General features: G+C 48.9%; 1 protein-coding gene across 2 annotated transcripts in view; it reads right to left on the bottom strand.

Moving 5' to 3' along the window:
• Positions 1-1,706: 1,706 nt before the first annotated feature.
• Positions 1,707-14,680, bottom strand: part of LOC101164381 (max-interacting protein 1) — a 31,006-nt gene continuing 18,032 nt past the window's right edge. For both annotated transcript variants that reach the window (XM_023952580.1, XM_023952603.1), the window contains exons 4-6: positions 8,296-8,410; positions 3,145-3,340; positions 1,707-2,740 (exon numbers count right to left, since the gene is read on the bottom strand). In XM_023952580.1, the coding sequence (XP_023808348.1) occupies positions 2,577-2,740; positions 3,145-3,340; positions 8,296-8,410 (475 nt within the window). In that variant the 3' untranslated portion in view covers positions 1,707-2,576. The remainder of the gene's footprint in view (positions 2,741-3,144; positions 3,341-8,295; positions 8,411-14,680) is intronic.

Here is a 14,680-nt window from a genome sequence, read left to right as displayed (position 1 = left end):
ACCAAATAAATAAACTCCTCCCCCCGTTTGTGCTCTTAGTGGGGTCAGAGATAAATAATCAAAGTGGTTTTCTCTGTTCACACAGTAGATGAAGACAATGAAGACCACTGTGGCTGAAGTGCAATTCCTAATGCCAGTGGAGGCGGGCTGGAGATCCTGACATCATAACAACCGGTTGGTTCTTCATTCTCCTACCAAACGTCAAAGATCTGACCGCTGCTGGGAGGCAGCGTTTCCACCAATCAGGACGCTGGAATAAATAAAAACAGACGGAGGTCGTTCTGGAAGAAGCCCCTTTTCTGAATGTGGCAGGAACCCAAGAAAAAAAAGGGTTCAGTCTGAGCGCATGGGAATGGTGCGTTCACTGCCACTCGGAGAAGCACCAGAAACTCCTCAAAGACGGAACTCAAACGCATCGCAGTCAGACAGCAGCACTTCTGTCCACGAACGCCAGCTTTTGGAAACCAAGGTTCAAGCTGTGTGTGTTTACAAAAGCTGTTCTGGACGGCCACACGTGCACACGCACCCACACGTGCACACGCACCCGCACGTGCACACGCACCCGCACGTGCACACGCACCCGCACGTGCACACGCACCCGCACGTGCACACGCACGTGCACACGCACCCGCACGTGCACACACACCCGCACGTGCACACGCACCCGCACGTGCAGACACACCCGCACGTGCACACACACCCGCACGTGCACACGCACCCGCACGTGCAGACACACCCGCACGTGCACACGCACCCACACGTGCACACGCACCACATGTGCACACGCACCCACACGTGCACACAACACACACGTGCACACACACCACATGTGCACACGCATCCGCACGTGCACACGCATCCGCACGTGCACACATCCCACACGTGCACACGCACCACATGTGCACACGCACCCACACGTGCACACGCACCCGCACGTGCACACGCACCACACGTGCACACACCCCACACGTGCACACGCACCCACACATGCACACACACCACACACGCACCAACATGTGCACAGGCATCCGCACGTGCACACGCACCACACACGCACCAACATGTGCACACGCATCCGCACGTGCACACGCACCCACACGTGCACACACACCCGCACGTGCGCCACAGACCCGCACGTGCACACGCACCCGCCCCACACACGCATGTGCTCATGCACGTGCGCCACACACCTGCAGGTGCACACACCCCACACGTGCACACGCACCCACACATCCACACGCACCCACACCCGCACGTGCGCCACACACCTGCACGTGCACACACCCCACACGTGCACACACCCCACACGTGCACACGCACCCACACGTCCACACGCACGTGCACACACATGCACGTGCACACACATGCACGTGCACACGCACCCACATGTGCACACACACCCACACATGCACACACACCCCACACGTGCACACGCCCCACACACGCATGTGCTCATGCGCCACACACCCCACCTGTGCACACACACCCGCACATGCTCACTCACCCGCCCGCACGTGCAACCACATGTCCACACGCACTTGCACCCGCACGTGCACCCACACACACGCGCCCACACACACGTGCACATGTGCCCACACCTGCACACGCGCCCACACACACGTGCACATGTGCCCACACCTGCACACGCGCCCACACACACAGGGCTTTGACAAAAGCGGAGGGAAGTAAACTGACGAGCCAAAAACGAGGATGAGAGTTATTGCTTGTTACTGCTGGGAAGAGGACGAAACGTTTCCCAAAGTCTGTGGCGCTTTGGACACATTTCCGTTTTTGTCTTCTTCATTTGTGCCTTTATGGAGCGCTGGGGGGCGGGGCTTGTGGGAGTCAGGGAAAAGGGAAAACCCAGCACACACATTCAAAGTTCCAGTTTTCCACTCGTATGAAAATGGATCCACATTCGACAGGAATGTCTGCGTTTTTCCCTGCTTTGCTGCATCTGCGTTCCTCCGAGCTCGGCTGAAAGCGCTCGCCGCAGACGTTTGCGGTAAAAGCTTGGCGTCGATCGGATCGCCTTCCTCCTCCTTGGTCAGTTTCCCAATAGCGCCCGTTCAACAGTCCGAGCTTCAGACGACGTCTGGGGCTGGAGTGACGCTTACGGGGCGGAGCCAGCTGTGGCCATACGGCCCAGTTCCCCTGCTGTCATCACGGTTTCTCCAAGCCCAACGCCAGAGTGACGGGATGACGACAGGAGACCCCCCCCATGAGGAAACAGAAAAGTTCTTCATTCTGATATTTAAGTGCTTCATGATTTCAAGCAAAAGTCGGAAATCGTTCCGACTATCTCACACTTCAAACGGAAACGGGGTTAAAAATGGCGGCAGTCTGTCGCCTCCCTTTGCAGCAAACCCCAAACCGCTTTCCGGCTCAAAGTTCAGACGCAGCCAGAGCCGGTTGGAGCTCCTCCAACCGTCGGACAGGAACTGAGAGGCCTGGATGGGGGGGTGCTAGTTGATGGCGTGCCCATCCTCGCAGGCGGCAACAGGACTGCACGGATAAACAGATGGGAGAACAGGAGGGGTTGGCAGGGACGGCGGCGGGCGTGGCGGCGGGAGCCTCTAGGAGGAGAAGGCAAGCTTGACGCTGCAGGAGGAGTAGCCCTCATCGCTGGCCATGCTCTGCAGGCTGCTGTGGTCGTCCAGGTCGCTGGTGCTCGCCGTGCTCACGCTGTCCAGCTCCCCATGGGAGAACTCCGTGCTCTCCACATCCACCTCGATCTCCTCTGCAACAGAGGAGGAAGAAAGCCGTCAGATTGGTCTCCTAGTCCCAGTTTTAGTGCTGCCCGACTATCTGGACTGTTCTGATGAAAAACACTTTATAAAACAGAACATGAAAAATGCTTCAAACGCAATGCATTATGGTCTATATTTGCCAATCTAGTGAGCATGGATGCACACTGGTTTCTCACTGAGGCTTCTGGGAAATTTCTAGAGCACTGGATTCTGGAATAGTAGATCCAGAAACCCTGAAAAATGCAAACGCCCTTTTCTAGAGCACTAACTGGGACACAACCATGAAGTCCTCAAACCTCTGCAGCGTTTGCCCCGTGTCGTCCACTGGGGCAAAGTCTGCCCCCTTACAGGAGGGCAGTAGGATGGAACAGGAGAATGTGTTTAAATCACACACCTTGGTCAGAATCGGAGCGGTCAGAGCAGAGGGTGGAGCCGACACTGTTCATGCGTATCCTCTCGCCCTCCCCCGGGTTGCTCTGCGTGCCGCCGCCGCCGCCGCGCAGCAGCTCCAGCTGAAGCTGAAGGTGCCTCTGCTCGCGCTCCAGAGACTGCAGCTGGTTCTGGCTCTTCCTGTCGGCCTCTTCAAGTTTCTGCTCAGAAACACGAGAAAGAGAAACGGTTTACCCATCATGCTCAGCACCAGGACGCCTGCTCGCCACGTTAAATGTAGTTCAGGATACAGTTTCTATATAGTCTTAATCCTACACTTTATATATGACACAGAATGAATCTAAATCTGTTATCTGGTTCCTTTTTTCAATGATTCCGATGCTCAAACGTCATCAAAGTGGTGAAATCCTGAAGACAGACTTCCACACAAAACCCCTGGATTGTTGGGCTGTGAAGGTTTTCACTCCTGGAAGGTTTGGAAAGAGATGCACAGCAGAAGAATTCCTGATCTTCATACAGGTTTTTGGGTCATCCGGGTCCGTGGAGGGTCGTAGAGGAGCGGCTGCATCTTCAGGTGAGCTCAGGTGTGTCTGCAGTTCTCTTAAGGCCCATAAAACCACCTTAAGGGACGCCATGAAAATGGATCGTACCATTGTTGTGTGTGTGGTGGGTGTATCTAAAGTATTCATAAGGATATTAGAAATTCCACACGCGTATGACGTCCAGGTGATGCTGTCGTCACGCCAAACTCTAGTCGTAAGTGAGGTGTGAGTTCTGACTCCCTCCTGACCGCACACATGCTGCATGCACGGGGCGTGCACGTGATCCAAACGTGTCTGTAGGACGTCCACACAAACTACACTCTGTCTAAGTTCCTCATTTCAGTCAGGCTGCAGTGAGGAGCGTGCACGTGTCACGTGAACGGCTCTAACGGGCTCTTTGTACTGTTTGCAGGATGTGAAGGGGGGTTAAAAAATGAGAAATCCATATGAAATGCCTCTGTAATAAATCGTTTTTATCGATTAAAGAGTTAGTAAAAAGGTGAAAAAGGCAACTAGCAAAGAAGAGGAGCTTATTCTGCGAGGGGACACAAGTCCCCCCCCCCCCCCCCCCAAACCACTTCTGGTGGGATGAGTGAGGTTGTCCTATGAGAATCATCAACTGTCAGGTTCCTCCTCATCTCCTCCCCAGCGTTGGACATTTGCGTTTGGCCGTTTCAGTCCACCAACATGATTGGGGTCTATGGGGGGGTTATTCCAGAAAGCAGGTTATGCTAGCTCCCACGGTAAGTTTGAGGCTAAGGAAGTTGATAACCTCAGTTTTCGGTTCCAGAAATGGAGGTATGTTTCAGGGTATGTCAAGTTACCATAGCAACCCATGCTCTGAACATAACCTGGTCTGGAGCAGGTTTAGTTGAAGGTTAGTTTGTTTACAGAGAGGTGAAGCAGCATGGCGTGTCCATTTGAAGATGATTTAGTGGATGAAGAAGCTCAGATAATACTTTTTCCACCATGAGAGGCTGATAAGACCACATATGGATGTTGGAAAGAGAAACTTTATACTTTGATCTAACTTAATTATTTGCTACAGTTAAGATAAATATTTTTTTAGTTAAGTCAGCTTAAAAATAACATGTAGTTATCAGACAGTTATTTTAATTTCATTCAAATTAATTGAATTAAGTAGGTGTAACTTTGGTGCTAAATGAAAAAAGAGGACAGGAGGAAAACTATCCACCTGATACAGGACGTTCAGTTTCTATAAAGACATTTCAGACTCAGTGAATCACAGGCTCTGTCATGCAAAAACCCCACTAGCATGCTCTTTGAGGGCTGTGGCGTGGGGTTTGGTCCATCATGCTGTGTTTACAGTCCCTGCATGACTCAGAGAACATATGACGAAGTCTCTGGACAAAGTACAGTTTGCCATGATATGGTTTAATGTGATGATGAAGGTCTAACTGGATGGGTTTCTTTTTCAAGAATTTGTCTGAACTGTATCAGGGTGAGGGTTTGCTTAGATTTGAAACGCAAAGACATGTCTTTACAAATCCAGAGAATGTTTTTTCTCATCCAATCGATCACATTGAGTCAATCCTAACTAGAACAGGTTAGCACATTGCAGAGAAATCAAAAGCTACATTGAAATCCTCTGGTTCACGTTGGCATGTTCAGTTTCACATCAGAGACTGAAGACAGAGAATTTCATGAAGTACAAGCCAGATATACATGTCCTCCTTTCTCTCTTTCTTGATGCTCATTGTTCTTGAAAATAAGCTAAAAAATGCTCCAAAGTTGTGAACAGGTTTGGAATCTCCGGCTTGTCTCATCGCTCTCATGGCTTGTCAGGAATATGACCTTCTTCTAGGCAGGAAGATCAAACCGGCTCGTTTCCATGGTCACACTTATTCTGGATAAGAAGGTGCTCGTATTAGCATGTGAACATTGCTGTGCATGTGTGGGAAAACTCACAGAGTCTGAAACAAACTGTAGCATTAGCACTACAATGGTAAAAGCTGTAAACTTAAATTCCAAGCAAAGACAGAAGGTGTTCTGGTCGGGCTCTCACTTCTCCCTCGTCACCTTGAGCATTTGTTCGCCGTGGCTCCGATGGCCTAAGATGATTGGTTTTGTTGTCCCTGCATTGCCGTGGTGACATTCTGATACGAGCGGGGTCGCGGCAGCGCCTGATACAACAGTCTGGTGCTGTAACCTTGTAGCCTCCTGTCCCAGCTGCCGCCACCACCAATGAGCGCGGCTCCCAGCAACAGACCACAACAATGAACCCTCAAAAAGCAATGGAGAGGCTGCAGTTGACAGCCGCACAAGTGCAAAGCAGTGGTGGGTATTGTGTGTGTGGGGGGGGGCAACAATGTGGGCCTTGTCCTCTTCCTCTGCTCTGACAGGAGGGCTAACCACTTCTTTCACACATAGTATGTAAAAAACAGAACGCCTCGGGTCAATCCTCAAAACTGGACAATTCATTCAAAGTTGTTGTTTCAGACGATTATGGGAAAATGGAGATTTTATGTTCCCAGCTCTCTGCTCTCTTCCGCTGTTAGGAGTAAAGTCGGTTCGACAGTCTCTAAAGCAGCTGCTTCATTAGCTTCAACTGATGCTCACAAGAAAACGTGAAGATCTGTACCAGGATCCAGAAAGAACCGGAGGAGAAACCTGCTGGACTCACAGCAGCAACAGAACGTTTCAGAGAAAGTGTTGATTTGGAGACAGCGGGGTCATTACACACGGATGCTACCATGCTACCATGCTATCATGCTAAATGCTACCATGCTACCATGCTATCATGTTACCATGCTACCATGCTATCATGCTACCATGCTACCATGCTACCATGCTATTATGATCTCATACTTCCATGCTAAATGCTACCAAGCTAAATGCTACCATGCTATCATGCAAAATGCTACCATGCTAAATGCTACCATGCTAAAGGCTACCATGCTAAAGGCTATCATGCTATTATGATCTCATACTTCCTTGCTAAATGCTACCAAGCTAAATGCTACCATGCTATCATGCTAAATGCTACCATGCTAAATGCTACCACGCTAAAGGCTACCATGCTATCATGCTAAATGCTACCATGCTAAATGCTACCATGCTAAAGGCTATCATGCTAAATGCTACCATGCTAAAGGCTACCATGCTATCATGCTAAATGCTATCATGCTAAAGGCTATCATGCTAAATGCTATCATGCTACCATGCTATCATGCTATTATGATATCATACCCCACCCCGAGAGCATCTTTACTGTCAATATCAAGAATCCATATCTTGAATTTTGGGCTGTTTTTGTTCTGAGTTCATGTAAAAATGAATCACTGGAGGCAGAATCAGAAAAAAAGTGTTTTTTCTGTCAGTCTGCTCCCCCTCAGTAAATCTGTCCTTGTTTTCTCAGCAGCTTCTTTCCAGTTGGTTCAGACCAAAGGGGATCGACTGAAACCCCTCTTCTGCTGGGGGCATTTTAACCAAGAATTTTACCTAATATCATTCTTAAGATAACATCTACAGTTTTTCTTTGTAAAATAATGGAATTATTGGGTGGTAGATTGTTCTTATCCACCGTCAAACTTGTCTGGTTGGTCAAAAATGAGATTTTGGTCTTTGGTTGTGACTTCAAACCACAAACAGTTAAATCCGTCTGACGGTGGCTGCTCCCAGAAACGCTGTGCAGCGGTTCTAGTGTTTCTCTGTAGATGATCAAGCTGGCAGTAGCTCCCAAACATCTGCTGCTTTGTTCTGCAGACATTTACAGCTTGTGTTTAGTAGAACTTTGTGTTGGAGACAAATTCCAAAGAGCTTTTGTTAAATACATTTGTCATTTTTGTTAAAGAAAGTAAAAGCAGGAAGGAAATTTGAATTTGGAATGAAAAAATCTGAGATTATTTCTTCAGTCATATCTTCTAGCTCTAGATGTCATGTGATCATAAAACAGCAACAAATCGCTTCACTTTTTATACCAAAAACGTAGAAACTTGAAAGTGGAAAACCAGAAAGCGGCATCTTCTACCACTAAAGGTTCATCGGAGAGCAGAAACATTCTTCATCCTTCACCCCTGAAGGTTCACAAACATCTGTGATCTGTGGATTGATGGTGTCCAGGTACGACACACAAGAGGACATGGACAAAACATCCATGAGAGCCACAGGAATGAGCGCGGCGTCACGCAGACCGGAGGATGTTTGCTGTCGTTGAGGAACGTCTGGATCTGACCAGGAGATAAAAGGAAGCTTGGAGAAGAAAAAAGCTGCTGGTTCTCTGACGGACGTGTCTTCGAAGGCACCTCCACCAGCACTGCACCGCGTGTACCGCCCACATTTACACTCATTCCAACTCGCACATGAGCACGTCTTTGGTATTTGGGATGCAGCAAATGAACGTTCCTTGGCCGTCCAGACTGCATTCACACGTAAGCAAAGCACACCAGAGTTCATTTGCAACTACACTGAGACCCTGACTCTGAAGCCGACACGGGTTCAGGTGAGCTTTCACACCTGAACCCCTAACACAAATCCAGGTGTGAATGAAACCTGCCAGTGTGAACAGCACTTTTTGCATCTGATGGATTTAGTATAAACTGGTTTTGTGCTGAGGCGTGTAATCCGGATGCGCAGTCAGAAACCGCGCGTACCTTGATGTGTGCTTTGGCTTTGGTGAGCAGGCCCAGGGTGGTGTGCCGGGTACAGTCGGGGCCCAGAGGTATAAGTGCCTTCAAGCGCTCCAGACACAGCCGCAGATGAGCTCGTCTGTAAAGGAAACAGACAGAACAAGCGGTTACAGTCAAACAAACAGAACAGACCGTCTGGAAGGAACAAGAAGACATGTTCCACTTCATATATGACTTCCCTTTGTCGATGTCAGTGCCGGTTACTGTGACAACGCACCGCTCCACTTATCAAATTGTTCACTTTTAGCGAAAAAGTGATTTCATCCGAAAAAACAACAAGAATAAAGTCCCAAAAACGGATGTAATACTTATTTCTTTAGTAAGTGACCGTGGTATAAGCGGGTTGATGGCCTTCAGTGTAGGAATGATCACAAATTAACCTAACTTCACGAAAGCTGCCGTGCTTCAGGCTTCAGTGTCGTCCGTTAAATTCTGATAATGGACACGTCGTCGGGCATTATCCCTTAGTTAGCCCAAAGTAAGGATCACAATGCTATCAGACAAAAGAAGAAGTGGCTTTGAAATAAAGGAGAACACAAAGAATTAGTTCTGTTTGCTTTGTTCCTGGGAAGGTTTCTATCAGGCAGGTAGGTCTCTGAAGGGGGCGGCCTCTTCATCTGGACAATGCCCTGGTTTGGGACTATGGACAGGCCTCAGGAAATGTCCATCATATCTAATGGACCCTGCTGAGAGGTGAAGGAAGAAGATTGCACCTCTAACTCGGTCAGCACCACATTAGTAGGGTTGCTGTTTCAGTGGCCTGAAGGGAAGGTTGGAAAGACATCCGTGAACTCAAAGATCTTCCTCCAGAGGAGCAGCAGTAATTAGCTGCAGACGCTGAAGACTCTGCTGCTCAAGCGTAGACCGTGTGTACGAAGACAAGATAAAGATACTTTATTGATCCCAGCTTGGGAAATTGGGTTGTTGCAGCGTCTGTTTACAGGCTCAAAACAAACAAACAAACAAACAAACAATGAGTGACAATCAGGAAAACTGTCAGTTCGGTTATCAGCTCTAGAAAACAGACATCAAATGACTTTATCTATAGCAAATGGATGATGAGCTATAAAGTTTGATGAAGTGAGGTCGGAATGAGCTGTTGGTGGGACAGCGAAGCCTCAGCCTCTTGGAGAAGGTTCTCTGCTGTCCGTCAAGAACAGGATGGAGACTCCAGACATCCATGATGGATACCATTGTTCAAAGTCCTCCTCTCCATCACAGCTTCAAATGTGTCCCTTTGTACCCGATTACGGAGCCAGCCCTTCTAATCAGTTTGTTCAGTCAATTAGTGTCCCTGGCAGCTAGGCTGCCCCCCCAGGAGACCACCGAGAAGTGGTGGCCACAACAGACTGGTGGAACATCCCGAGCATCCTGCTGCACACATTGAAGGACCTCAGGAAGCAGAGTCTGCTGCTGGCCTTCCTGCACACAGCAGTGCTGTTGCTCTTCCAGCTCAGTCTGTCTTTAGACTCCGCATGGATGGAGACGACAGGAACATGAGACTTAGCTGCTATGGCCATTGCAGTTCTGACTTGATGAGAAGTACTCGTTTGTAGAACCAATAGGGAGGTGTCCAGAGTCCACTGCACGTGACACACCCACAGCCGCTAACTCGGCATGCTTGTGTGACGTCTACACCCCCCCCCCCCTCTCGCCTGTTCAGTAGCGGCTTTTTCATAGGACTGGTGCATGGGGGGGGGGGGGGGGCAGTTCCACTTGGGTGATTTTACAGAGACAACATCTGCCTTTAACTGCAGACAGAGAACACTGCATTCAGGATCATTGAACTGTCAGGAAACCAAAAGCATCTCCCGGTAACCGGCCGTGTTTGTGGGCTAAACGGAAAGCGGGCCGCGCAGAAAACGCTGCAGCTCTGCTGGCGTCCCGATGAATTATTGATGTGAAACTGCAGATCTGTCACGTTTTTAAATCCACTCTGTGCTCAGACCTCCCCCTCTAACAAAAAGCTTCTGCTTAAAACCGCTCTGCCATTTGTCCATCTAAAAAAATGACATGTTTTTATTCTTTGCTCAAAAACAAAAGCAGACAGCGACCGATAAGAGGGCGGGACGAGGAGCGCCGCCAGAGACGAGTCCGACTCAGATCATGTACGGGCCTGTCTGTCTGGGAATCGAGCTACTGACTGCCGGGTGAAGACTTGAACCGTCATCCTCTTGATAGATGATCTCAGATAATTCCTCTTTCACAAGCTGGTCTTCATGAACCTCAGACAAAAGCTGCTAAGGACCTGAAACCCTGGAAGTGAGCAAAAATATCCCATTATGGCCACCAACACTTGGACACAACTACTAGGTGTGGAATGAGGTGGCAGGTAAGAAACGACCAACCTGGACTTCTGCTGAACCAAAGTAAAGTCACCAACGCCCTCACACATCTGAGGATCACCCTGTGGAGTCTCATGTTTCCCGTGTGTCCTCACACATGCGTGATGCACTTTGCACCGCAGCAAAACAAGTGTTCAGGAGGACAACCTGGCTGTCCAGAAGGACGCGGTTGAAGGCAAACACGGCAGAGAGCGCTGATCAGAGGATGGCTGGAAAACATCAGAAAGGCAACAAATGCCTGAGGGGTGACTGGATGTGGGCGGGGCCAGTAAACACGTCTTGCACATGTAGCAAAAGCAAACCAGACTAATAAGGGGAGGACGTGATTTGGTGAAAAACACCCAAAGCAAAACGTGGACAGGATTTTCAAAATTGGAGGAAACACTAAGCGCAGATGGTTTCTTACACGTCACACACCATGACATGAAATGGCTATTTCATCAAGAAATACGCCTTACATTTGAAATAATCCCAAAGAAGTAAAAACTCACCGCCACTAACAATTCCAAGTCAGAGACAGAGGTGTTTTCAGACGCCGTCGGCAGAGGCAGCAGAAGACCAGGATGGTTGCATGAGCGCTTCTCCTGGAGAGCATAGCCTGCAGCGGCATCCCCACAGAAATGTACGCTTTTGCTGGGTTTAGCTTTGATTTCTATAAAGTGCAGTGTTTTGTCTGAAATGCTAGCTGGTGGCATAAAAACAGTTTATTTTGGAATATTTTAATCATTTCAGGGGATGAAAAGTAAAAGAACTATAACAAAACTATTTTGTTTTTGAATAACGACAGGATTTTGGGCATTGAGAGAGCTATTGTAGCCCTTTGTGACTATGCTAGTCTCTATTGCAATAAGGTGCCAATGGGATTAGCTAAGGTCCCATTGGTCAGGAGTGACGTTGTGTTCAGAGGATTCTCCTCAGCACCGTCCCATTTGAACACAGGCATGCCTGCTTTGTTAAAGCATCAAAGGTCACGATTGGTGATCTCCTCCAACAAGAATTGTTTCAATCCAGAGCCGAAAAGCTAACGCCATGTGCGGTTTAGAAAGTGAGTGTCAGATCTGGACCATAAATACCTGCGAGCTGGAGGCAGAATCTGCCTTTGCCTCTTGTAGTCATGCAAGTTCTCAGAAAAGGCCAATACTGGTTCCATAAACAGCTGCTGGTTAACAGAAAAGCCTGGAGGACAACCAGTTATGAGGCCAAGGACTGATTTAGAGAGCCTGAACGTAGACATCCATGTGCACGATGTCCATGAGGCTGACGGCAGATCCCTCCCTCTGAGGAGGGTCAGAACTAAAGAAATGCAGGCTGTTTTCAACTTTCTACTTAGGTCAACATGGGACTAACAGATGTTCTAGGTTCTTCAAGGGGCTTTCACTGATTTTGTTGTGGAAAAAACTGAAGAGGAAGAAGAAGATACATGAAGAAACCCCCTCACAGCTGTGTTTTGTGCAGCTCTAGAGTCTGCTGATGATGGATTACACAACACACAACCAAGATCATTAAACACAGAAGCGTTCCGGTTCAGTCATTGACAATAACGAAACACAAATGAACAAACAGACACACAAAAACCCCGTTTGACCCTGGATTCAGTGGACGGATGTTCCTGAGAAACCAGACAAAGAAAAACATTAATAATATGATGTATTCCCAGTAAACCTTAACCTGCTCACGTATCCTGTAAGGATAATGGAAGTTTCACACACGTGTGACGTACAGGTGATGCTGTCCTACGGCGTCCTAACGCCACACTTTGGTTGTCAAGGTGTGAGGACTGGCTCCTTACCAACCGTGCACGGTGCTGCATGCATGGGGTGTGCACGTGTCACGTGAACAGCTCTACCAGGATCCTTATGCAGTCCGCAGGATTTTGGGGGAGGGGGGGTTTAAAGAAGTGAAAAATCTGTAGGACACGCCTGCGTCTCATCACGTGTTGTAGAGGTGTCCTCTACGACCGGTCGCTGCAGCATGAACGTAGAGAAAATGTCCATGAATTGGATTTATCTGCTTTTCCAGACGCTCAAAGTTCTTCCAAAATGGCGGTCGACCCATGATCGTAAGATTGCAGGTTCGATTCCCGCCTTGCACGCCCATGTGTCGAAGTGTCCTTGGGCAAGACACTGAAACCCACCTTGCCTCTGGTGGGAGGTTGGCGCCAGTGTTCGGCAGCGGAGCCGCCATCAGTGTGTGACTGTGTGTGTGTGTGTGTGTGTGAATGTGTGTGTGACTGTGTGTGTGACTGTGTGTGTGACGGTGTGTGTGTGTGTGTGTGAATGTGTGTGTGACTGTGTGTGTGAATGTGTGTGTGACTGTGTGTGTGACTGTGTGTGTGAATGTGTGTGTGACTGTGTGTGTGACTGTGTGTGTGACTGTGTGTGTGACTGTGTGAATGGGACTGTGACTGTAAAGCGCTTTGGGCCTTCAAAAGAGGGTAGAAAGCGCTATATAAGTATACGCCGTTTACCATTTACCATTACCTGTAAAGGCGGATTTCTGGTCTGCGGTGCGTTGACACAAGAAATAGAACATGCATGAATCAACCAGAATGTTTACGTGGCCGGCGTCATGTCTGCGCGTGGAGTCTGGCCCGCTGCAACGCCACGCCAGCTTTACTGCCGCGCCTCTATTTCCAGTCCGCCATCGTGCCGATTTCCCGGTGAAAAAGGCGGAGAAACGGGAAACAAAATAAAAACTTCCAAAGAAAACGTGATAAAAACGTTATGTCATATTTACGGTGGCGTGCTCATACGGAGACGCACATGAACACAGCAGATAACACCTGTCTCCTTTGTCGTCATGGACAACAAAAGTTTCATTTTGAAGGTCCAAAAACACGACATCATGTGTGACAAACATGCAGTGTTTAAGGAAGGAGAGGGCATGGGGCCTGACTGCTGAAGGTTTAGCTGGTGATGACACTGGGGTAGCAGGACAAATTCCTCCGCTGGGGGGGGGGGGACCGGAGACCCAACGAGGATGGAAATGAACTGACGGTCTCTTCATCCATTGCAACAGAGATGCAGACGGACCAGAGGAAACTCAGGGTTCAGACAGCCGTAGCTGAGGCTTCGGGAACTTTGACTGATGAGAAAACCTTAAAGTCTCATTGAAGCTTCACAGAAACTCTTCCAGCAGTGGTGTTAGTGCTGACTTCAGTGACTCGGCTCCACTTTAAACTCCAGTTATTGCAGTTGGACTTGTCTTCATGCCATCCGGTGGTTTGCAGAAATCCTTCCCTCCATCCTAACGTGTCCATGCTCTCTCCTTCAGGGACGTCTGATAAACAGCCATCCCTCCCTTTGCCCCCCAGACAATGAGGCGCTTCCACTCTACCAGCAGCACTGACATGCGTCTCATTCAGGCCCGGATGTCCCTTAGCGTGGGGACGGACGGCTTGTGTTGCTGACGGCCCCACACACAGGCAGCAAGCTCCGCCTTTTGGCTTTGACAGGTGATTGATCAGCCCGTATTAACACGACTACGCTACGATGGCCCCCTCCCAACCCCAAAGACAGCTGGGATAGCCTCTGCCTGTGTACATGTGTGTATGTTACAGACACACATGCAGTATGTGTGTGTGTGATAATGACTGGATGACACAGGAGGGGATTCCAGAACAAAAATCAGTCCATACAAACCCCCACTTCCACTTAAAACACACACACACCCACACACACACCCACGCACACCCACACGCACACACACACACACAGACCAGACCAGACCCACTTCCAATACATGTAAAGAGAGGGTCAACGTGCTCAGTTATTACACTGATTACATCTGACCAATGACAGCCTCAGTGATCCATCGTCTACATTAACATGAGAAAGGAAATGAAGGCATCAGTAGACGGGCTCCATTGGGGAATGGGGCTGTCGGATAGAAAAGCTTATCCTGTTCTTTCTGTGTCCCCGTCTGAGACATCCCAGATCATCAGGTCCGGCGCTATTTATCCTTCTGTTTAAAGCAATCGGCGGCTCATCAGTGCTGTAATACAT

This window comes from Oryzias latipes, chromosome 1 (genome assembly GCF_002234675.1).
Source record: "Oryzias latipes chromosome 1, ASM223467v1".
Lineage (NCBI taxonomy): Eukaryota > Metazoa > Chordata > Actinopteri > Beloniformes > Adrianichthyidae > Oryzias > Oryzias latipes.
The sequence above is the reverse complement of the archived record's forward strand: the minus strand, read 5'-3'. Positions and strand labels throughout refer to the sequence as shown.